A 24096-nucleotide genomic window follows, 5' to 3' on the forward strand; every position below is an offset into this window, starting at 1 on the left:
ATGACAAATAAGCAAAAATCTAAGAACTATGGAAGGGTGTAAATACTTTTTCACGGCACTGTGATTAGATGCATAGTTTCCCCCGAACTAGTTTAATAGCTTAATTTGTCAGGAAATATATACATATATTTCTCTAGGTGAAGTGACACCTAAGTCTTACTATACCAAAACTACAAAAATTGCCCCTTTCAAAGAGGAAAAATATGCTTTGACCTGTAGCACTTAACATGGTTTACTTTGTCCATGTTTCGGGATATTTGTTAAAGGGACACCCTGAGCCATTGTATGTATACATAGCTGTGGGATCCCTTAAATTGAATTCTGCAGAATCCCCTATATGCATTTGATGTACAGAAGACCTCTGGACAAGTGATACACTTTCAGTGGGAACACATTCCTGCTCATTGATTGGCTGCCGGTGGGGAGCTGCAGTTTCTCCCTTAGGTAAGTTCTATTTTTGTAACCTTTTAAAGAATACATATTAAAGTACTCGAAGTACGTTAATATGCAATCCACTTTGTGAGATAATCAGGGACATTGAATTGCTCATTTGAAACAAAGCTGAAGCAATACTCTTTTAGCTTATTTACGATAGAGCTACAGGGACCATGCAGCTATCAAATGCATTAAGGAGCATGCAAATATTCCATTCCAATACATTGGTTGCTGCTGATATTCTGTTTTTTTTCTAGCAAAAGATTGTGTTGTGAAAAAAATTGTACTGAGTATTATTACAGGAACACTGCAAACATTATTTTACCACATTTCTTTCTACGCAGCATGTGCATCCCTATATATATTTAGATCATAGATCTGTCAGGATACACAATGGGAATACACTGGCTCTACATTACTAAGGTTTTGAGTAGAGACCTAAATGTTTCTGTTATTGCATATATGAAACATATTAAAATGAATGATCACAGAATTCTTTCCATAACAATAATACTTCTCCATTTGCCAGATACAACCTTCATGCCTCTCCTTTGCCTCTTCTGTTCTCTTTTCCAGAGCATGATATCCTCCATTGTAAATAGCACATACTATGCCAATGTGTCAGCTACCAAATGCCAGGAGTTTGGAAGATGGTATAAAAAGTACAAGAAAATGAAAGGTAATATTCACTGTTTTATAGGATGGTATATAACATTTTAAAACAAGGCTTCATCCTTGATAACTTGTATCAGTGATGAAAAGCAGAGATAAGCAGCAGTGATGTAACATGAAGTTCTGGGGGCCCCTACAAGCTGCACTTAGGTGCCCCTCCCCATGTGTGTGTTTTAGATCTAAATAAATCTAATTATAGCAGAGCAAGTAAATGCAATTTTACTCAAAATATGAGCCAGTGGCATGCAAACAAACAAACAAAAAAAACAATTTTGCAGGGCTCACTTATGCACCAACAAAAGGGTTGCAGAGGCCTGTGTTATACTCCTGTTCAGCAGTACTTTTAGAGTCACAAGGCTCACTACAGTAAAAGTGTTACTGTGTGTAACATGAGATAAAAGCACCAGATGAAGTTTTAATGAAAATGAAGCATTAGTTAACTGGTGGGTCCTTGTTGGTTGAGGTAAGGGCTTGAAGCCCCAAGTGTTTCAGTTGGTAGTACCAGTTCAACACTGCTAAGTGAGTCACTCATATGTTCTACAGAGTTCTGTTCTAGTTTGTAGCCTACATGTAAACTGATACAGAAAAAAAAAGAAAATGGCACTACTCTTTCAGATTACTGTAGTTTACAGTAACCATTCTTTAAAAAAAAAGATAAACTTAGTTTCAGGCAAGAGTATGAAGACCATTTTGTTATGCTAGTACAAGATTAAAAATAACAGTTCAAAAGTATTTTTTTAAAATTCAGCTATAGTTTTTGCATGTTTTCAAAATGCTTTATATTAGTTATTTACACGTGTTCCAGCTGTGTTATCTTAGCCTAGTATACAAGACAAACACCTTAACTCCTTTTGCTACCTTGTGAAAGAAAATAAAGTAGTCACCCAGCATGACACACTGATTAATGAACCTATGAATCCTATACCTAGGATGCCAGTGCAGATGAAAAAAAGATTTATTTGTTTATTTATTTATTTAAAAGACGTATTTGTCTTGATTTCAGAAACCTCTCATTATGCCATGTTATATCACATTTTGTGTATGTAGTGGGGTTAAAATTGGATCATATACATACATACTTTTTAAAATTGTTTTTAGTTTATTTTTACCCTAAAGCTGTGGATCTGCACAAGAAACTCCCCTCTAACCCTCCCTACACCTTAAGTGTATACAAATCAGCCAATAGGGTTTGCAAAACAGGCAGATGTACAAAGGCTGCTGATTAAGCAGTGATCGAGCAGCTCAAAATACAAAATACAAATGTATTAAAAAAATCACAGCACTGTTCCATGCCCTTCTCTGCCTCTGTTTACAGACATTACCATTGGCAACATGCATGTGATTGGCTCCTTGATGCATAGATGTACCTCCTATTGGTTTTTCCCTGGGTCTCTGGACAGCCAAAAGCAGCAGCAGTCCTGCCTCCAATTACAACTTCAATTACCATCAGTTTTGTTGGAACATAATATTATGGGCTTAATCCTTAAGGGGTTAATAGAAATGTTTGCCACCAATACACACTGCTGAGCTCTTTAGCTCAACCCATTTTAGTTTGATGGCAAGTTGGACTATTTTACAGGCTAATATTCAATCGGTTTGCATATATTTTTTATTCCAGAAGAAATGTATTTGAGGTATCTTAGTGGGACTCATCAGAATTAGGTTGGATAGTGACTTATTGCTGGCATATTAGAGCAATATGTGTAGCATACAACATAAGTTGTGGTGGGGTAAAGGTAATGGAAAAAATCTCCACTTAAAGTTAAGGGGCTAGCAGAGGCTTTATTAAACACAGCCCTGCAAACACCAGACAAGCTCAGTGGCTTGCTGTTCCCATAGAAATCATGTGATGCTGCCACCACTTCAAGGGATTCTGGGTAGGTGTGTGCAAATAAGGTTAGCAATGATCAGCTTTTTGCCTCTATAGCAACTTTATACAACTTTAAATAAATTGTTCAAACTTTCAATACAAGAACAATAGAACAATATTTATTTGGAAAATGGAGGTTTACAGAAAGAATTAGTCATATTGCAAAAGCAGACCACAAAAGATACAAATACAAAAACCTCAAGACCAATATTGCTAGGGCTAAAATTAGTATTCAAGCACACTCTGCTAAATGCAATTCTGTACCTTCCATGCTGCTCTATAAAGTATTGGGAAAACAGGGCGATCCCATTAGAGAAGAACTATGATTGACAGCCTTGTCACAAAATCCTCACTGATCAGTACCTTGTGTATTGGTATGGATATTCCCCAAGTACTGTCTGAGATACGAAAGACCCAGAAAAGCTCAATAACATACTGTAACATCCAGGGGAAGAAAAGTATTCACATATGCTGGAATTTAGGAACTCATGGGAAGTAGCTAGGTCACAAAGTAACCCCATCCTTGCTGTTTGCTGTCAGTGTAGTCTGTGCCCCTTTTGCATTATGAGTCCACCCAAGGGTACTATAAGATTAACAAATGGTCACTGTTGTCCACAGCCTGTTTGATCAAATAAACAATACGCTGTAAAATTTACATTTTCCTAAAATTTCCTTCATCAAGGTTGAAGGTTTTTTCTACTGTATTTGCCACAAAACTCCTGGTTTATAACCAAACCAGAGCTACCGTTACCCTTGTTAGAAATAAAAGACAAAGGGGCCCAAAAAAGAGAGTTTTGTGGATGATAATTTTCAAACCAACCAACAATTAACCAAACATCGCTTTGCATATAGCTCTGACCAACACACATGCTGAAATATATATGCATTCCCTAGTATACCTGTCTGTGTTTTATGGTATTCTCGTTTGGCTCATAATAATGCCAAAAAATTTACCATATATATGGTATCATGCTATTATTTTTTTGCTACTTATGTAGATGTGCCCTGCTAAAAGTGGAATTTTGGTTTAAGACACAAAAAAATGGATCAGTGGCATTTTGTATTTGGATTCTGTCACTTTAAGTTTATTTCTTACATCAGTTGCCTATACCTCTTTAAAACTTGTGGGGAGACCTATGTTATTTTCACTAGGGGAAGGTGATCCCACATCAGCACCTTAACAGCATTCTCTATGTTCAAGTTGTACAAATTGAAAATGTTGAAACCAACTAATCGGAGAAGGGAAGTATGGAGACTTTGAGAAGAACGTGAGTGAGAATGAATAAGAGAGCGTGAGTGACAATACATTTTTCATGGACAAAAATCCTCTGAATTTAATGCAACTTGAAAGGGCAGGAATCAAAATTAATTTTTCGAAAACAACTGGATCGAAAATGAAATAAAAAATGAGTCCAAATAATTTTTGGTCCATTTGCACAATCCCAGATTTCAGTTAGTGGGCTGATTAGAAATAGTTCCGAAGCATGTTGCAAAATGCTGTGTTTGCAGACCAAAAGCCCTATTTAATAAAAATGATGTCTAGGTAATAAAACATTTAATTTACAATGCATAAGTGCTTCCTATATACAGAAAAAAAATCATTTTTGATCTTTTTTTTCCCTATTGTTTAAATGGTAGAGATCTCACACTCTACTATAACAAATGTGTTTCTAATTTAAAACATTGCTGTTTCCCCTTACAATACTTTATTGAACAGGGATGTCTATTGTTTGCATGGATGCTGGTATGCCACTGCAGCCACATATCAGATTCAACGTAAAGTGTGTATTTTATCTTATTTTAAAATATGGTGAGAGGCTGGCAAAATACCTTGCTGTTGATGTACTGACAAAGGTCAGATGGCCAGGGACATCTATAATGCGGGGCAAAAGGGGGAAGCTTTGACGTATTCCTGGGGGGGCCAAAGAACCTTGAGCCCAGGGGTTGGCAAACAGGCATGAACTGGCCAGGGTGGCAATGGAGCTTTGTAAACAACTTTGGACTGGGCCAGGGAGACAGGAACCCAGCAGTGTAAGGTAACACAAGGTCCAAAATCTTTACAAAGTGACAGTCTGACCTAGAGCTTTTGTAAACAACTTTGAGACTGACTGCCCAGGCTTTAACCAATATTAAAGACTGCCCTGCCCATGGCATGCAATTTTGATAAGTTTAAGTAAGTCCTAACTAAAAAGCTGCAATTCCCATGAGGCAAGAATATATTGTTTCATGTCTGTGACTGCAAGTGTCCTTATCTGTACAGCTATACTTTCTGCCAATATTTTATGCTGGTGTTTGCTTGGTGTTCAGTGATAAACCACTGTGCCCTTACTAATATCATTTTATTTGCTGTGTTAGTTTACTCATGAGTTTTCAAGAAAGTTTCCTTTTCAACTCTCACACTTGTGCATGATTCGGAATTATGTCGGTGAGGTAACTTTAAAAAATCTCACTAATTTACCTATGTGTTATACAGGTCAGTTTTAACAGTTCTTGCAGGAGATGTTGAGGGATATAGCGATATAAAGGAGTTGAAACTCCAACTAATTGGCAAATTCATCTTTAAATTCCAACTTTAATTAATAAATGTCACCGTATTCAAGAGAGCCAGTTAGGCAATATGTCTTTTTACACTTTTTGCACAGTCACAAGACCTCACATGATACCACTGCCTCATAGTTGCGTTTGAGGAGGACCCAGTTCACCCAGTTCTACAGTTACAGTGTTTCTTGGCAATTGTAACAGTTATTAAATTGCAAATGCCCCAGTGCTTAATCTTCTTCAGATTTATGGTACTGATTTTGTAACATACATGTTCATACTTTATTCAGGTGAAGGCAAATAAGACTATAACTGCAAAGTGAGAATGGAGAATTCAATGCATTACTTGTACACCCATCCTCCACATAAAGGGTTGTTTGTCAGCAGCTTGTATTTGTATTTGCTATATGGCATGACAACATGACAACATCTGTACAGCAAAACCTTGGATTAAAGGAGGTCAAGGATCCCAAGCAGAGTGCTTCCCCCCTGACTTATTGTACACAAACAATTTAAAAAGCAACTCTTATTGGCTTTCTTTTATTGCACTTCCTGAGCCCGCTCATGTGCATAAGTGAGCCAAGAGGACTAAGGTGATGTGCTAGGTAAACAGAATCTGCTTTAATGGGTTGAAGAGGTTTTGAATTGCACAGCAATGTTTGGAAGCTTGTAGAAATAGCATCTGTGTCTCAGACTATTTTTTCAAGGTAACATCACAATAGTGTTAGGAATACACATTTCTTTGATCCTATTTGACTAGACAAAAAGGCTTGTAGACACCATCCATTCTGATAAGCTTTATTGAACTGTTATTGGTAATGGGGACCAGACATTGCTACTTATCTACTAGGGTAAAAAGTATTTGATTCATTTACAAACTTTGAGCTTGGCTGAAGATCTTTGTTCATTATTTATACCATATAAAAATCGAACATTTATTTTTTAGCAAACCATGATTTACCCCAAATTAGGTAAATCAATATGATTATATATGTGACAGACAAAAACGAGGAGGATCATATACATAAAAATATCCTCATAATGTGGTAACATCATTGTTGTAGGACACATGGCAGTGTTCTTCTTTTACTTGTATTTGTATGCATAGAATGCAATTAAAAGCTTGTATACACAAATATATTTGAAATGATTTCGTTCAATACACTAAATAATAAAGCCCAAATCCAGATTCATCCATCGGGCTTCCAGATAGTGAAGAGTGATTAATCACTCCAGATGATTCTAGAGTCCTACTACAGGGTCCAGTGGAGGAGTGCTTTACACCACTCCAGTCAACAATTGGCATTGAGCATAATCATCTTTGCTTGTGTCAGATCCTTATGCTTGCCCATTTTCTTGTTTCTAACACACCTGTCAGTGGTCAGAATGTTATGGCTGATCAGTGTATATACAAAACCACATATTGTTCTTGATAGGTTAATGCAACATTTGCAAGGATGCGTAGAGGAGCAAAAAAAGGGACACTTCAGTGTCCCATGCAGCCTTACCAATGAATAATGCATATCACTCTAATATGCATTACTCAACCTTCTTGATAATGGTGATGTTATGTGTATTAATTGTCAAAAAATGAGTGTATTTGTTGGACCTCAGGAACCAGATCTTTTGGAAGTGTATAACCAGGGCTGAGAGTTTGTTACATTCTTGTTTGTTTTTATGTTGTTACATAAGAAATTGTTCATTTGTATTGTCATTTTAGTGTGCTGCTAAAATGGTTATCCTAATAAAATATTTTTCTTCATCCTTAGTTGAACGGGATAATGTAATAGACTACTGTGTGCTAGGTCAGAGACCAACACACTTACCAAATATAAACCAGTTGTCAAGCCTAGGAAAAACAAGCGAGCAGTCACCGCACAGCCAGCTTCACCACAGCCCCCCAGTCCGAAGCCAGGTCCCAGCTTTGCAGCCCATAATGAGCCCCGGACTCATGTCTCCTCAATTAAGTCCTCAGCTGGTACGACAGCAAATAGCAATGGCACACCTGATAAACCAACAAATAGCTGTTAGCAGACTTTTGGCTCACCAACACCCTCAGGCTATCAACCAACAGTTTCTAAATCACCCTCCCATTCCGAGACCTGTGAAACCAGTAGAATCAACCAACTCTTCAGTGGAGGTCTCTCCTGACATCTACCAGCAAGTGCGAGATGAGCTGAAGAGAGCGAGTGTATCCCAGGCTGTCTTTGCAAGAGTAGCATTTAACCGTACACAGGTATGTGCCGTTTATTGTATGTTCTGTTCTATAATTGCTAAATTTACTAAATCTACTACTAGTTATTAAATCTGTAGAATTCAACAGTGAAGGTTAATAGTTCTGGAACTGTTCGTTGTATTGCAACTGTCTGTAAAACCGTACAAAAGTGTGCTTTAAATTGTGTTATTATAAATCATAACTTTAATACCAAACCTAAATATATGTAAATCATAAATGATTGTATACTAGAAACATTGGATTATTCAATTAAAGCTCTGACTTTTTTCAATGTAGATGTCAAGTACCATAAAAATGGATGCCCTCTTTTTAAAATATAATGTGTAAAATATTTATATCTCCTTCACCTTCATAAGAAAATCCAGTGAATTTACAACACTTTTGAAAACATTTAAATGCCTCTGTCTGATAAGCATTACATTCATGAGTCTTTCTCTCCTGAATGATCTCATTAATAGCTTTGTGTGGATTAGGCATAAAGGGAAAGAGATTGCTATTTTACAAGAAATTATGATCAATTTAATAAATATAATGAATGTTCATATTGCATCTCTATATGGTTTTGGATTACTGTATGTAATAGAGCTTGGAGAGCGACCATTGGCTAGAACTTTTGATTCACGTCCAATGATCTACATTAGAAAACAATAGAAAGTTACTGTCTTCTCATGAGTTCTCCTTAGGGGTACATCTACCGTTGTAAAAGTTGAGATTCAGGATATTCTTAATGTTCTGGGATGTGTCCACCACAAGTGACAAATATTATCTTCCCTACTAAAATGGCAATAGTCATTGGTCACATACTTGTACTGGGTAAGGGAAAACTATGGTTTAGACAGTTGCCAAATTGCTGTGAGACTTCTAATACCAGTTTTATTGCTATATACTATATGAAATAAAAATATATACTGTTGGGAAAATCCATCTTGGTGCTTAATCTACTAATGACAGTCCAAGAGAGCTTCGGTTAGAGTTATTAGACCTCATCTTTAAAGTAACAGTCTTACCTATTTCTCATAAATATGTCATATATTTACTTGAGGCCCTACCTTTACTTTCCGTTAAATAAAGTAAGGTCTCTCTTTAGTGACCTTGGCACCATAGTTTATTATTTATTCTTTTACATAGTGCCATCAAATTCTGCAACACTGTGCAATGGCAAAATGCATCAGACGTAGTTGCTCGAATGCTGTGCACAAATGGATTATTTTTCACTTTTTTTACTGAACCAGTAAAAATGCTGCTCCCAGATAAGCAACAGTATCACCATGGCACATTTTGGCCCAATAAAGCCCAATATTCCCCCAGCACATTGCCCACCCTCCTATTAAGTAATATACACTCTAGCACACACTTACACATTTACACACACAGTTATACATACACTTACTCACACTATCAAACAACTTACTTCCACAACTCACACAATCAAACATTCACACACACCTCCACACCTCACATCCTATGTAAGCAGCAATGCTATTATATTACATCATCTGAACATCACTGTATGTAATCCCAGTCACAAGTAGGCTGGTCCAACTCAGAATCACCCTTTTTGAAGAACAGCCTCCAAATCATCTTCTGCAATACAAAAGTGTTCCCCTTTGACCTAAATGTTTGGGAATATACTTCAAAATTATAGTATTGTCTAAATTATACTTAAAACATATACTTGTTAGATGAAAGCAAAAGAAGCTTTCCTGTACTGTGCCTTCAGGTTAGGGAAAACTAACAAAAGCATATTAGTCAACAGTCTAGCAAGAATAATAGGTCATAATTTATTTAGATAATGCAATTAAATCTGTATACTAATCTACAAGAAGTAAATTCACACCATTGGACAAAACTCCATGTTGAAAAAAGCAACAGATTCATGAACCTGCAAGCTGCTTTTAAGCAGCAAATGCAAGTTTCTACCACCCTTTTCTTCATCCCATGAGGTGTGTTGTACGGTGTTATATAATCCATATACTATCAATATTTTTATTGTTAATATTGTACTATACATACTTCTTTACATAAACTAAGATTCAGGTTTTAACTTTTATTAGTGAAGATCTGGAAAACAGTGTTTATACCAACAAGTATCACACAAATAGAAAGATATCTAAAATTGGATTTGTGATCAGATATAATATAAAATGGGGTTTATTGCATCCCATTTAGGACCCACTGCACAAAGTCTATTGGACAACAACAATATTTCATTGAACATGTAGCCCATATGTCATAATTAAGGCTCATGTCAAACTTTGCTAATTCAACTAAACAGCACTGGGAAGACTTTCCGGGACAATGCCTTGTTTATAGCTGCCTTGTTAGAATTACAAGACTTTGTGTGGGTTCTGTGTTTGGTTATCATTATAGCAGGAGTTTAGACAATCACATGAACGTAAATTAGCCTTTGTAGAATATGCTGAAATCTTCAGTTCTGACAGATTTGATTTATGGTCAGATTACACATGGGGGGCTAGAGTTAATTCTTTTCCCTTCTTGATTTCCAGCTAACTAAATGAGAAGTCAGTGTAGTTAGTAGCCACACTAACTGATCAGTCAACACTTGAGGGCAGCATCATTTATACCTTCTATGCACTGCTCTTCTAGCAGTTTCAGTAGAACATTACTAATGGACAGATTATTCCTCTGCAAACTGTTTTACCGAGAGTAGTGAACAAAAGTGCTACAGTACATAGTGAGATTTTAGATGTTTTTTCTGTTTTTTTTTGTATAGGTCAGTGGGGCACATCTTGGCAGTTGGATGTCCCCTGGAGAAATGTGAATGTGAAGGATAATTTACTAAATTCTTGGCTGCTTTATTCAGTAATAAAATTTGTGTGCATTCATGTTCAGCTTGGTGATTTCTGCTCTGATTTACGGATTGACTAACACATTTGAGCACACTTGATTTATCCTGCGTTGAGATCTGTAATGCTGAAATCTGCAATTTGGCAGCTACCTCTCTATCTAAAGTATGCAGTGATCCTCACAGTAGTATGCAAGTTCCCAGATATGGTTTTGGTGAACACAGATATGGTTACGTGTTTGGCAAGGCTTGTTTATAGTTACCACTCCTTAAGTCTACTTGATCCAGCTTGTCAACTAGGCACAGCCATCTACTAGCAGTAAAATTTTAGGAGCTATAGCTGTTTATATTTAATGGTACTGGGTGAGGGGGGCAAAGGGGAATTTATTTAATGATGCCTGAAAGAAATGCATGCCTGACTCTTTTATTTCTCAAGATTAAATTTTGTCCCCAAACTACCAATTTTGCCCTGAATCTTCACCACTTAACATGACAGCAAAGATTCATTACTTTTGTCCAAAAAAAATATGTAGGATGATGTAAGAAGCCACTCTTGTAATATTTGTTAACGATCTACACAAAATTGTCTTCCTGTCTTTTGTGTCCTATATTGATGTATAACACTGTCAAAGAAATTGTCACCTATGGTGTTATTTGCCCAAACCCAGGTAAGATATTCTTCATACCTGGCCGTTAAGGTTTATATGAGGACAGAGCCAATGACGAAAATGCTGTAGATTGCTTTCCTTGAGTACAAAATGAAAACATCATGTATAGAATCAGCTCTCGGCCGTCTCACAACACGCAGTATTTGCTTGCTCCCCCACCTGGTCTCTATCACTTTCTAAAAATAAATTATGCCTAATTTACTTACAATTAAACAGAATTATGATCATTTGTTTTTCTTCAAGGATGTTGCTTTGCATATTGAGTGACTAATTATTTGCAGGTGACAAAAAGGTTTGATAATCTCTGTGTAATAGGAAGTTACACAGATTTGTAGCATTTGTAGAAATGCAGATAAAGAAACATATTATTTAATAGAATTATGGATAGGTTTGAAAAGGATGAAAACTTAAATGACAACCACTGTCCCTGGAGATGCTTGTTCCTAAAATGTTGGCTTTAAAATGTTAACTAGAGACAAGTCAGTTTATATACAGATTCATACATCATTGGGTAGTAACTGCTTTCTGAAAACATGGGATTGTGGGATTAGTCTATATTTATGTTAACATTGACCAAAAATCTATAAAGGAAACTGTAATATCCTTTTTCCTTTTTTTCTAAATTAATTATATATATAATCCTATTTTTTGCTTAACCTTCAGATATTTGTGATGCAGCAACTGCAGAAAAAAGGGGAAATGTTTATATTATTAGCCTAGAAAAAAAAGAAAAGAAAGGATCACAAACAATGATGTGTAGTCAGATAAACCAGGCATATATAGTCCAAGACAATAGGTGTGCTACAACTTCCAACTTGGAGTGACAGGATTCCAGTGCAGCCTTCACTATGAGATTAGGCGATTGAAGGAAAATTTGCATGACATGTCCTTGGTGTAAATAAATCATTTTTTTCACTTGTTTAACACAGGACATGCTTTAACAAATGTGTTAAATGTGCACGTTAAAGGGATATCCCAGCCATCAAATGCACTTTATTGCATATCATAGTTGAACTGGCTCAGCAAACGTTCTAATGAGTACTTAGAGTACTTTCATATGCATTCATTGTTCAGGGGCTCTCTGGGACACTAGTCAATTTAAGGATAAGATCTACCATCATTCTACGTTTCCTCTGTGAGAGAACAAAGCAGTGGATGGGTTGTGCAAGCTAAGCATTACCTGTCCAATGTAAGATACCTTTAAGCTTAACTGCTAGAGTATTTGGCACCTGGGGTGGATCCTCTATGTGGCACCCCCCCCACACACACAAAAAAAATTATGTTGGCAAGAATAATTATTTTACAAATTTGTAAACTGTATGTCAACTGGAAAAAATACTAGAAATCTGCCTGGCTGTGTCACCCTGCCCCTTTAGCAGCCTGCCTGTACTACCTCTGCCCGTTTAGCAGCATGCCTGTGCCACCTCTGCTCCTTTAGCAGCTTGCCTGTGCCACCTGTCCCCCCTTAACAGCCTGCCTGTGCCAACTCCGCCTTTTTAGCAACCTGCCTGTGCCGCCACTGCTCGCCCTGAACAGCCTTTCTGTCAAACTTCTTCCCCAAACACTCATTCATTCATTCACTCTCCTGCACCCCCTTACCTCACTTGCATATTTCACTGGTCTGGGGGTCGGCTGAGCAGTACTGGGGCAGTGCAGACGTCTATGCAGCCCTAGTGGCCACCTAACCCGGGCCCACAGCTTACCTGTGTGAGGAAACTCTCTTACCTGCTTCATCTGGGCGGGAAAAGAATGTGCGAGCTCCACTGCTGGCCCGTGTTAGGCGGCCGTCGGGCCCAAGACATCTTCACAGCTGGTCCCCGGCTAACTGATCACCCACTGATGAGTGGCACCTATTAAGAGGACTGCTCTTTCTTAAGACTTACTTTTTAGCAGGATATATGGTGCATCAGGTCTGACAATGGCTTAAAATGGCAAAATTGCTTGGCATAAGCCTTACCGTAAATTCAGTATATATGTATCCTTACCCCATGAATTCGTAAAGTTATTACATTAACCTCTACCACCTCTGTTGGAAGGCTATTCCACATATTAACCACTATCTCTGTAACATGTGTTAACATTATGTTTTTCTATATGAGACATAAAATATAATACACAAATAATAACAAAACAGCTCTATGTTATGTGTGTAAACAATGCTAAATTAAAATATAAAGCTCACATTTTGTTTTTTTGTACCAGGGTTTATTGTCAGAAATACTTCGTAAAGAAGAAGACCCCAGAACAGCATCACAGTCTCTTCTTGTAAATCTGAGGGCCATGCAAAATTTTCTAAACCTACCAGAGACAGAGAGAGATAGGATCTATCAAGACGAAAGAGAGAGGAGCATGAACCCTAATGTTAATCTGTTGTCTTCATCATCCAGTCCTGGCTCCTCCCGAGTTCCACAGGTATGTGCAAACCATTTGGTGTTTTTTTCTGTTAATCTGATGTTTATTAAATACAGTTTGAAGGTTTTTTTTTAAATATCTAAATTAAGAATGTTAAGCTTAAACGGTTAAATAATAGAATAGCTTTTGTTATGTGCAAAAAAACAAAGTGATGCGCTAGTATAAAAGAAACCAATAATAAATACAAATGTGCAGGTGCTGCATGTTATAAAAGCAGACCTCACCGCCGATTTAGTGACAAAGAAAATGAAAAGAAACAATAAAAACCGCGCACTCTGTGTGGTTGCTAATCCACATGTGTGAGCAGGGCCGGATTAATGTAGGGGCTGATGGAGCTGCAGCTCCAGGCTCCTACCTGAAAATAGGCCCAGTCAGGGCGGGACTGGCCCAACAGGAAATCAAGAGACTTCCTGGTGGGCTGGCTGGTCCATGATTTAATGCGGGGGATTCGGCCCCAGGACCACCTGCAATGGCCACCTAAAGTTAAAGGGCCTGGCTTGTAGACGCCATGCCGCCTTATCCCTCAGTGAGGCTCTTCATCCCGCCCCCTTAGAGATGCGACGTGACGCTCGAGGGGGCAGGCTCACACGGAGTTCAACAGAATTCCTCAGGTGACAGTCGGTCCCTTGGAGGAGAGCAAAGAGCAGGCGGCAAAGTCTGGAAAAAAATTATTTAGCAAAAAAAATGATGTTGATGATGACATGATACTAAAGGGGGGGTCATAAGTATACAAGGTGGTAGGGGCAACAATACACAAGAAGGGTCTGGCTGGGGCATCACATAAGTCAATACTAGGGGGGGGTTGCTGGGGGTATAAATACACATTGTGTGGCTGGCTGGAGGGCACAAATATACGTAGGGGCTGGTGGCATCAATAATCAATACACAAGGGGGACAGCTGGGGCCATCTCATCTCATAAATGAATACTGAATGGAGGGGCATAAATACACATAATGCTGGCTGTGTTAAAAATATATATATTTTTTTATTGTTGTAGCTTAGCCTATTCGGATGTGGGTGGCAGAGCCTGTTCTGGTGTATGTGTTTGAGTGTCGGTGTGGCAGAGCCTGTCCTGGTTTGTGTATTTAGTCATCTATTTCCTGGCACTTTACTTTCTGTAGGAATAAATAGTATAAAACGCCCTCCTAGATTTGTAGTCACTTCTGAGGACAAAACTTTCTAGGCCCAGAAATCAGTGTGAGTAAAAGTGAAGGTTTTGTGTTATTTATTCTGTTTCAATCTGCATATTTTATTGAAAAGGATTAGTTGCACTAAATTGTGTCTTTAGTCGTCCCGTGTATGATGTTTTTTAATGTACTCCCAATCCCATCACGTAAGATTCTATTCTATATTACCTGCCTCGCACTGATGTTATCTTTATCCATTACACATCGATGCCGAGGTGTCTAATTTATTTATTTTCATAAAAAGGCCCTCCCAAAACCTCACCAGGCCTATGATGCTCTTAATCCGGCCCTGTATGTGAGTGAATAATAAAAAATACATACACAACAAATCTTTGAAGTGCTGGAAAAAACTGAAATGGATCCAAATATATATATATATATATATATATGTGTGTGTGTCACGGATCTGGCTTCCCAGTCACTAGCCGAGACTCAGTGTAGGGTATAACCAAAATGAAGACTGATTTATTTCTCACACACAGCGCTGGATATATCCAGCAAACACACATTAACATAAAACAAGATATTGGGATACAAACCGTGCCCTTAATCTGCCTCCCAGAGACAACAGGGACAGTAAAAGGGATTAACAATACAATAGGGTCCCAACCTTCACTATCTATTACTGGCCCAAATCTGTTCCAGTGATGGTCGGGGTAAATGTCTGTAGTGGTGGAACTGGGGGGAAGGGGGGGCATAATAATGCACCATGGGGTGGAGAGGTCTGATATTAACCCCTTCTGGACTGGGACGTACCTGGTACTTCCTGGTCATATGTCACCGTCAGACCGGGACATACCAGGTACGTCATCCCCAAAAAACGCCCCCACATCGCCACAATCGTGGTGATCGCGGGGGCGCTGCTGCTGTCTGCCCAGGTGTCTGGGAAGACCAGCACAGCCACTCTGAGCCCGCCCCCGAGCCTGTGATCACTCCCACGGAGTGATTTTGTAGGCTGAAAACGCGATTGCAGGAAAACCAGCAATCGCGTTTTCAGCTGCCACAGGCAGCTTCAGGAAAGGGGGTTGAGGGTTGATTGGGTCCCCTGACACAGCATCCCCCTGCTGCCTGATCACTCCATGAGAGCGAAAATGCAGCGCTAACCGCTTCAATGTTGCGATCGCTGCATTTTAGGGGTTAATTCCCGTTTTGTACTAGGGTCTGCTGCTGGTGGTCTGCCTAGAAGCCCAGACGAGCCCCCACAAGCCCTTTGATGACTCCTGTAGGCATGGAAGCCTACAGGAGTCATCAAAGAGACTCCTCCCTGCAATAGCTGGCCTAAACTTGTCACTATCAAGCCAGAAAACTGTCAAAATTACCCTAGTTGAACACCTTGACTTGTCTACTGTTCATAAACATATACTTTTATGGGGTAATTTAAATTGGGGGCTTCCAAAATGTCCCAAGTGTGATATGGGCCCAGCAAACCCATTTCTAAAAATTTGCGCATGTTCCAGTTTTGGCCTCATAGCTTCGCCCAAAAATGCATGAACCATGCATGTGAGGCCTTGTTGGAATCAGGGGATGTCAAAATTACCCTAGTTGAAGACCTTGACTTGTCTGCTATTCATAAAAATATACTCTTATGGGGTAATTTACAGTGGGGGGCTTTCAAAAATGTCCCAAATGGGATATGGGCCCAGTAAACCAATTTCTGAAAATTCCAAATTTGAAAACTAAAATGCGCATGTTCCAGTTTTACCCTCATAGCTACCTCAAAAAATGCATGAACCATGCATGTGAGGCCTTGTTGGAGCCGGGGGATGTGGATGAATACAATTTGGTGAAATCTAAAGCAACATTGCAATATATTAAAAAACTCACAAAAATATAAAAATACCTCAAAATTTTGTAGCAATTGGTGATAAAATACCTGTTTGAAAAGTGTCAAAATTACCCTAGTTGTACACCTTGACTTATCTACTGTTCATAAACATATAATTTTTGGGGGATAATCAGTATCTGTGACAACTACTGCAGTTATTAGACTACCATGCCAAATTGGAAAAAAATTACATTTTAAAAACATGATGCATGCCTTGCAACATTTGCCCTATACTGGTCAAAATAGATGAAAATCCTGGCCATATTGGGTGGTTTCCAAATCAGCACAAGTTAATGAATATATTTGGGATAATTTTTTCCCATTGGTTCAATGTGTGTACAATTTGTATGTATACAAAACTGTTAAAAAATAGTTGTTTTTCATTTTTTCCCCACCTTTTCACGTTTATTTCAAACAAAACAATGTACTACCCAGCTTAATATGGTTTCAAATGAAAGTCCTACTTGTGCTGAAAAAAAAACAATATATGATTTGTGTGGGTGCATTAATTGAGAAGAGAGAAATTACAGTTGAAGAAAGACATAACAAAAACGGCTCCGGTCTTTTAGCGCAACCTTAGTAACAAAAACCCGGTCCTGAAGGGGTTAAACTAAAACAATGGCGGTCACTCCGTGCTTGCAGATCCTGGCTGTCTGCTGGAGATAATCCCCTCAGCAAGTGATGGGATGATATACTGCTGGGGTAGCCACAGAAGTCTTTACAAAACCAGGGCCCATAGTCAATAGGGAGGAGGCTGCCAGTCAGGCCTCTCCAGTGGCCCAAGTGATGGGGGGTTCCGTCACAATATATATAAGAACATAAACACTATATAGTGTAGTAAGTAGATAAATGTGGAGGATATAAATAAAAAGACAGTCCCTTACATGATATAGGGTATAGAATAGCCCTTTAAAAAGGATCTGTGTTCTTCTTGGATATGGGCTCCCTCTGCTATATGGATTAGTTATACGGTCGCAGTGAAAAAACGTAGGATCTCCAATGTAAGAAAAAAAAAAAACTTTACTTATTATTGAATAAATATTTTTCTACTTGGGGGGCGTGGCCGACCAGCGAACATGATGGACGCATAAGTCCTGGGCTCCCGCTCACCACGCTCGTAAATAGGCTTCGGTTTTCCGCTATACCCCCCGAGATGGGCAAACACTCAAAGCTCAATACCCCGAAGCCGTCGGGGTCCAAGGACAGGACCGCTCTTACCTCCGTGCGCTCCTTTTTCACCGCGCCGTCCGACCAGGACTCCCGCGATTCCTCGCAGAGGCCGCCATCTTCTCCCGCGAGCCAGGCAAGTGAACCGGCCGACGAGGACTGCGGTACCTCACAGACACCTCACACTCACCGGGCGGACCGCCTTTGGCACGACAAGCTCGACTCTCTACCCTCTAAGGATGATATCGCGGCGATTGTCGACAGGGCTACGCAAGGCATCCACGTGAGTCTTTCTGCTATACAAGCAGACATACGACATATTGGCGACCGCGTGGCCTCTCTGGAAGACGCGCAGCCAAAGATTTGTAAAACCGTTGATGCTCTGACTTCCCAGCTGCGGGGCCAGGCAGATGTTCTAGTGCAACTCACCAGGAAATTGGAAGACCTCGATAACCGAGGCCGGCGAAATAATTTACGGGTCCGTGGCATACCGGAATCGGTTACTCATGAGGAGATTGCGCCGACGCTACAAACCATCTTTAATAAGATTCTCAACAGGCCGACTGACACACTTATCCATCTTGACAGGGCTCATAGAGCTCTCCGTCAGAGGCCTACGGGATCCGCACCCCCACGGGATGTTGTTTGTTGCCTCCAAAGTTATCCCCTGAAGGAAGAGATCATGCGCCATTACAGGAGTAACGCAACCTGCTTTTGGGACTCGCACCCTATCACAATTTTTCAGGACCTTTCACCGCTCACTCTGCAGGCCCGGAGGCTGCTCCGTCCCGTCACACAGGCCCTGCGCGAGGCTAATATCCCCTACCAGTGGGGCTTTCCGTTTGCCCTTCTGGTCCGCCGTGGCAACGCTACTCATGTCATCCGACATGCCTGTGATGTCCACCAGTTCACAGAGGATCTTGGTCTACCGCCGTGCGAGGTCACCGATTGGGAGCCGTCATTTTCTGCACCGGAGACTCTGCTGGACCCGTCACAAGATTGGTCCCCTAGGCCGCAAAGGCGTAAGAAGCACAAGCAACACGACACCCACTGATTACGGTACTCTGTTACCTTTTTGCGTCTCAGGGCCTTTCTCGCTGTTTCGGCTGTGTTTTGATTGTTATTGGGACCCACGGACGCCATGCTGTACGGTTTCGTCCTACTGTTGCCTCGTCGTCTCCACAGGGTATTTTTTCTTTTTTCGCTCGTCGGCTTTTGTTTTTTACCGTATCATCGTCCTTATTACACTTGCACTTACCTGTACACGGGTGTTTCACTTCCATTGCCGCATGGTAGCTGTTTCTACCTCGTTTACCGCCCGTTATAGCGGTCCCTAGTGGGGTATACTTGCACACATATATTTGTTTTTCGGTATGTTTTGTTCCTGTTTCGGGGGGCTTGTCTCCCTAGGGCTGGGTGTAGCGGGATACCTCTCCTCTATCTTCCCGTACCACCCTTTCTCGCACTCGCCTTTGGCGGCTCTCTTACCGGGCAGTTCTGCCCACCCCCCGAGAGTCTACTGGCTTGACCCATTCGTTGGGTTCAGGCACAGGATTTCGGCCTCTCCTAAGGTCGTCTGGCTCAATACTCGATGCTACGGCATCTTCTGTCGTTACATACATCTGTTGTTATGTTTTGTTTTTTGTGGTTGTTTTTTTTTGTTTTCTTTTATTATTTCTTATTTTTCTTTTTGGCTCCAGAGTTGACACTGTCCCAGCGGGGTTCCTCCAGACGTTCTCCTTATGGTTCCTGACATACTCAAATTTACCTCTCTCAATGTTAGAGGTTTGAATAAACCCCAGCAGAGGTCGAAAGTCTTATACACTTTACAACTCCAAAAAACCCATGTTGCTCTCCTTCAGGAGACTCACTTCAAAGCTACCAGGGAGTTTCGTATGACCAATAAATATTACCAACACGCTTTTTTGGCAAGTGCCCCTGACTCGAAAACTAAAGGGGTTGCTATTCTTATCCACAAATCCCTTCCGTTCCAACTCCTGGACGTCTGGAGGGACCCTGAGGGTAGGGCTATATTCCTGAAATGTTACATTGGTACCCTAAAGGTCACGATTGGTAATGTTTACGCTCCTAATCGTAATCAGTCTTCTTTCCTTTGTGGCATGTTGAATCTATTTGGTTCATTTCAGGATGGTCTGAATGTCTTTGGGGGGGACTTAAATATGATTTTGGATCCGCATAGGGACTCCTCCGCACACACCTCATCCATTCCCTACTCCAACATTAAGAAAGTTAAACGGGCCCTGCACCTTCACCAGTTGGTTGATACGTGGCGGTCCCAGCATCCGACAGCTAGGGACTATACCTATTATTCGCACATCCATGACCGCTACACGAGGATTGATAGCCTTTTCCTCTCCCACCACCACCTTCTACATCTCCACGATTCTGACATCGGCTCACAAACCCTCAGTGATCACGCCCCGACGCACTTCACACTACGCCTCCGGGTACGTGCACCCAAACATTGGTGTTGGAGATTAAATGATAATTTAATAGATAATCCCCACCATGTTGAGGATCTTACAACGCATCTCCGCAATTATTTCCAGGATAATGTTACAGATGAGCTTCCCTTCCCTGTGGTGTGGGAGGCCCATAAACCAGTAATACGTGGTCACCTGATTAAACTTGGTGCCACTCTCAAGAGGTTAAAATTGGCCTCTATCCTTGACATCACACGTAAGATCCACCGATTAGAACACTCACACAAACTCACATTGGCCCCTGAGATTCTGGCCCAATTGCATACCCTGCGGGATCAGCTGGCCTCCCTTCTCGATAGCACTACAAAACGACATTTTCTTTTGACTAGGAAATTGTTCTATGAATGGGGGAACAAATCAGGTAAATTACTGGCCAGAGCTTTGCGTGTCCAAAGAGCCTCCTCTTATATTCCCAAAATTAGATCCCCAGACGGATCTCTTCACTATGAGTCTCATGACATTGCCAAATGTTTTCACTCCTATTACAAGGCCCTTTATGATTTAACTCCCCCGGCTGCTGGTTCCCCTGACCACTTACGTCGCATTGAGGATTATTTAGGGAAATTTTTACCCCAGCGCTTGGACGGGGACGCGTTAGGTTTTTTAAATGCCCCTGTTACCGGGGATGAGATTCAGACAGCGTTAAAATCCACCCCTCGTGGCAAATGCCCTGGCCCGGATGGCTTCACCACTGGGTACTACCGAAAGTTTTTTCCCGTTCTGGGCCCGCATTTAGTCACTCTCTTCAATACTTTGGCCGCTGGAGCGCAGCTTGATCCCCAGTCCAATGTTGCCCACATTTCGGTCATCCTCAAACCAGACAAGGATCCGGAATTATGCGCCAATTACCGCCCCATATCCTTGATTAATACGGACATAAAACTTTTAGCTAAGGTGATGGCCCTTCGTTTGCAACGCTACATCCCCTCCCTTATTCATAGGGATCAGGTCGGTTTTGTGCCGGGGAGGGAGGCCAGAGACAACTCGATCCGCACACTTAATCTCATCGCGTATGCACGCGCCCACAACGTCCCTTGCGCCTTGGTCTCTATGGACGCCGAAAAGGCGTTTGATAGGGTTTCCTGGGTGTTTCTGTTTCGGGTTTTACAGAAGTTGGGCATCCGGGGCCCTTTCTTTAACCTACTCACCGCCTTGTATGCTAACCCCTCGGCTCACATAAAAATTAATGGCATCCTTTCGGAGCACTTTACCCTGCGGAATGGCACGCGACAGGGGTGTCCTCTCTCCCCATTATTGTTTATCTTGGCGATGGAGCCCCTGGCTCAGGCGCTACGGGATAACGATTTGATCACTGGGTTAACTGTTGCTTCCACCACCCACAAAATTGCCATTTATGCTGATGACAACCTGTGTATGATCACCAATCCCTCTTTTTCTTTGCCCCACATCATTTCGGAATTAAAACATTTTAATACTCTTTCTAATTACCAAATTAATTTACAGAAATCAGAAATTCTTGGCGTAAACATTCCTGACGAATTGCGTTTGTACCTGTCCCGTTCTTTTCCTTTTAAGTGGAAGGACGTGGCCTTTAAATACTTGGGTTTATGGATCCCGTCCGATCTTTCCCAGGTTATTCCACTAAATTTCTCTACATTATTGACTACCGTGACCCAGGACTTACGCAGGTGGTCTGTACCCCATATTTCCTGGTTTGGCCGTATAGCGGTAATTAAAATGAACATCCTCCCAAGATTTCTATATCTCTTTCAATGTTTGCCAGTATTTCTGCCCAGGAGCTTTTTTCGTGCCTGCCATAGGGTTCTTACGCGCTTTGTTTGGGGGGAGAGGACTCCTCGTTTGTCCTTTAGTCACCTTTCTCGGTCCAAAATGCACGGTGGCATGGCTCTACCGAATCTGGAGTGGTACTGGTTGGCGTCCCATTTACGTAGAGTGGTGGAGTGGTCGATAGCGGTCCCCAAGCTCTGGACCCAACTGGAGGACTCTTTTTTTGGTGCTGATCTCTCTGCAGCCCCTTGGTTGTTACATGGCTCTGGGGGTTGCACGCTCCCTCATCACCCCACTATTTCGGCCACCTTGAAGGCCTTTCGTAGAGTAGTGAGGGGAACTGCCCTCACCTCCGTCCCGAGCCCGCTTCTCCCACTGACACACAATCCTGATTTGCCTATTCATGTCCCTCAGGACGTGCTTCGGTTACTCACTTCCACGCGGACAGGGACCTTGCGGCTTTGCCACGTCTTGCAGTCGGGCGCGTTCCGCTCCCTTGCTGACCTCTTACATCCTCGCGCTCCGTCCTTCCAGTTGTCCTTAGCATACCATGGGCTCAAGCACTATATTTCTTCTTTATTGCCTGACACCCGGCTCACTAGGCCCTTAACGGGCTTTGAGCAACTTTGCCTGTTGGGTTCTGAACCCGCTCATTTGCTATCTCGGCTATACTCTCTGCTGCAGGAGGCCTATGGGCACTCTAAGCCCTTTTACTTCAGTCTGTGGGAACGGGACTTACAAATCTCCTTGTCTGATGCTGACTGGGACAAGATATTACAGCTCACTCACAAAGGTGCCATTGCCAGTCTGGTACAGGAGTGTAACTACAAGCTCCTGTCCCGCTGGTACAAAGTTCCGGCTGAATTGCATCGTTTTCTCCCCCAAATTTCCCCCCTTTGTTGGAGGTGCGGGGTCGAGGACGGCACCTATAGGCACATATGGTGGGACTGCGCTGATATCCGTCCTTTTTGGCAGGCTGTTGTGAAGGTCATTCAGGATGTTATAGATCCCGACTATGTGGCCTCTCCCCAGGGTCTCCTCTTACACCACACACACTCCTCCTTCACCTCTTATAAAAAATCATTGACCATACACCTGATTCAAGCGGCGAAGGCCATTATCCCCCGGTTCTGGAAAACCCGCGGCCCCCCCCCCCGCTATCTGCTTGGGTAGCGAGGGTTAACTTTCTGTCTCACATGGAGGACTTGGTGGCCTCTGCTCAGGGCCGTGAATATGCCAATGGTCTCAAATGGCTCCCATGGTCGACTTTCGTCTCCTCTCCTCGCGTAGTGGACCTTTATCTTTCGCACTAATTATGGCCGCCTCACGGTGTGGCTGGTGGGTCGATATTACTTTCGGGACTCTCCTAGTCTTCCGCCTTTGGGCCCTTGGGTCTGCGCTACTATACATTTTGTTTTCAGATGTGTTATTTCCCTGGAGCATGGTTATGTTTTTTCTTTTTTGTTTGTTCTTTTCCACTCACTGTTTATCTTGGAATAACGACATTGTAACATGTGTATTGCTATAATGTTTATTTTGTTACTTTACTGCTCGCTGCATTGCTGCTGGGTCATTCTGCGGTTACAGATAACAACGGCTCGGTCATTGTGTCTCTGCCTATTGCAGTTTTTGATGTATGTGCTGGCGCTATGTGACCCGCATTTGTATGCTCCTTTGCAACTTTGTACTCATGTTGCTTTTGTCCTACTTTGTACCGATATACTTGATATGTCCACTGTCATTTTATCATCTGCTTTGTCAATAAACGGTGTTGATATAAAATATTTTTCTACTTACATTCCGGCTTTCTGTTTTCTACTTATACTGCCTTGAGGGAGTCCATATCCAAGAAGAACACAGATCCTTTTTAACCCCTTAATGACAAAGCCCATACATTTATACAATACATGCATTGTTTTGAATGGGTTTAGGGACCGCCCATTGTCCTTAAGGGGTTAAAGGGCTATTCTATGCTCTATATCATGTAAGGGGATGTCTTTGTATTTATATCCTCCTCACTTATCTA

The 24096-nt window shown here is 41.3% G+C and overlaps 1 protein-coding gene across 1 annotated transcript in view; it reads left to right on the top strand.

The window, feature by feature from the left end:
• Window positions 1–24096, top strand: part of LOC149287530 (DNA-binding protein SATB2-like) — a 122719-nt gene that overhangs the window by 49879 nt on the left and 48744 nt on the right. The window contains exons 6-8 of the mRNA XM_089492683.1: window positions 1012–1114; window positions 7285–7751; window positions 13428–13637. Of these exons, the coding sequence (XP_089348809.1) occupies window positions 1012–1114; window positions 7285–7751; window positions 13428–13637 (780 nt within the window). The remainder of the gene's footprint in view (window positions 1–1011; window positions 1115–7284; window positions 7752–13427; window positions 13638–24096) is intronic.

Source organism: Sceloporus occidentalis, unplaced genomic scaffold (genome assembly GCF_023333645.1).
Source record: "Sceloporus occidentalis isolate IW3139 unplaced genomic scaffold, rSceOcc1.0.p SCAF_59, whole genome shotgun sequence".
Taxonomy (NCBI): Eukaryota; Metazoa; Chordata; class Lepidosauria; order Squamata; family Phrynosomatidae; genus Sceloporus; species Sceloporus occidentalis.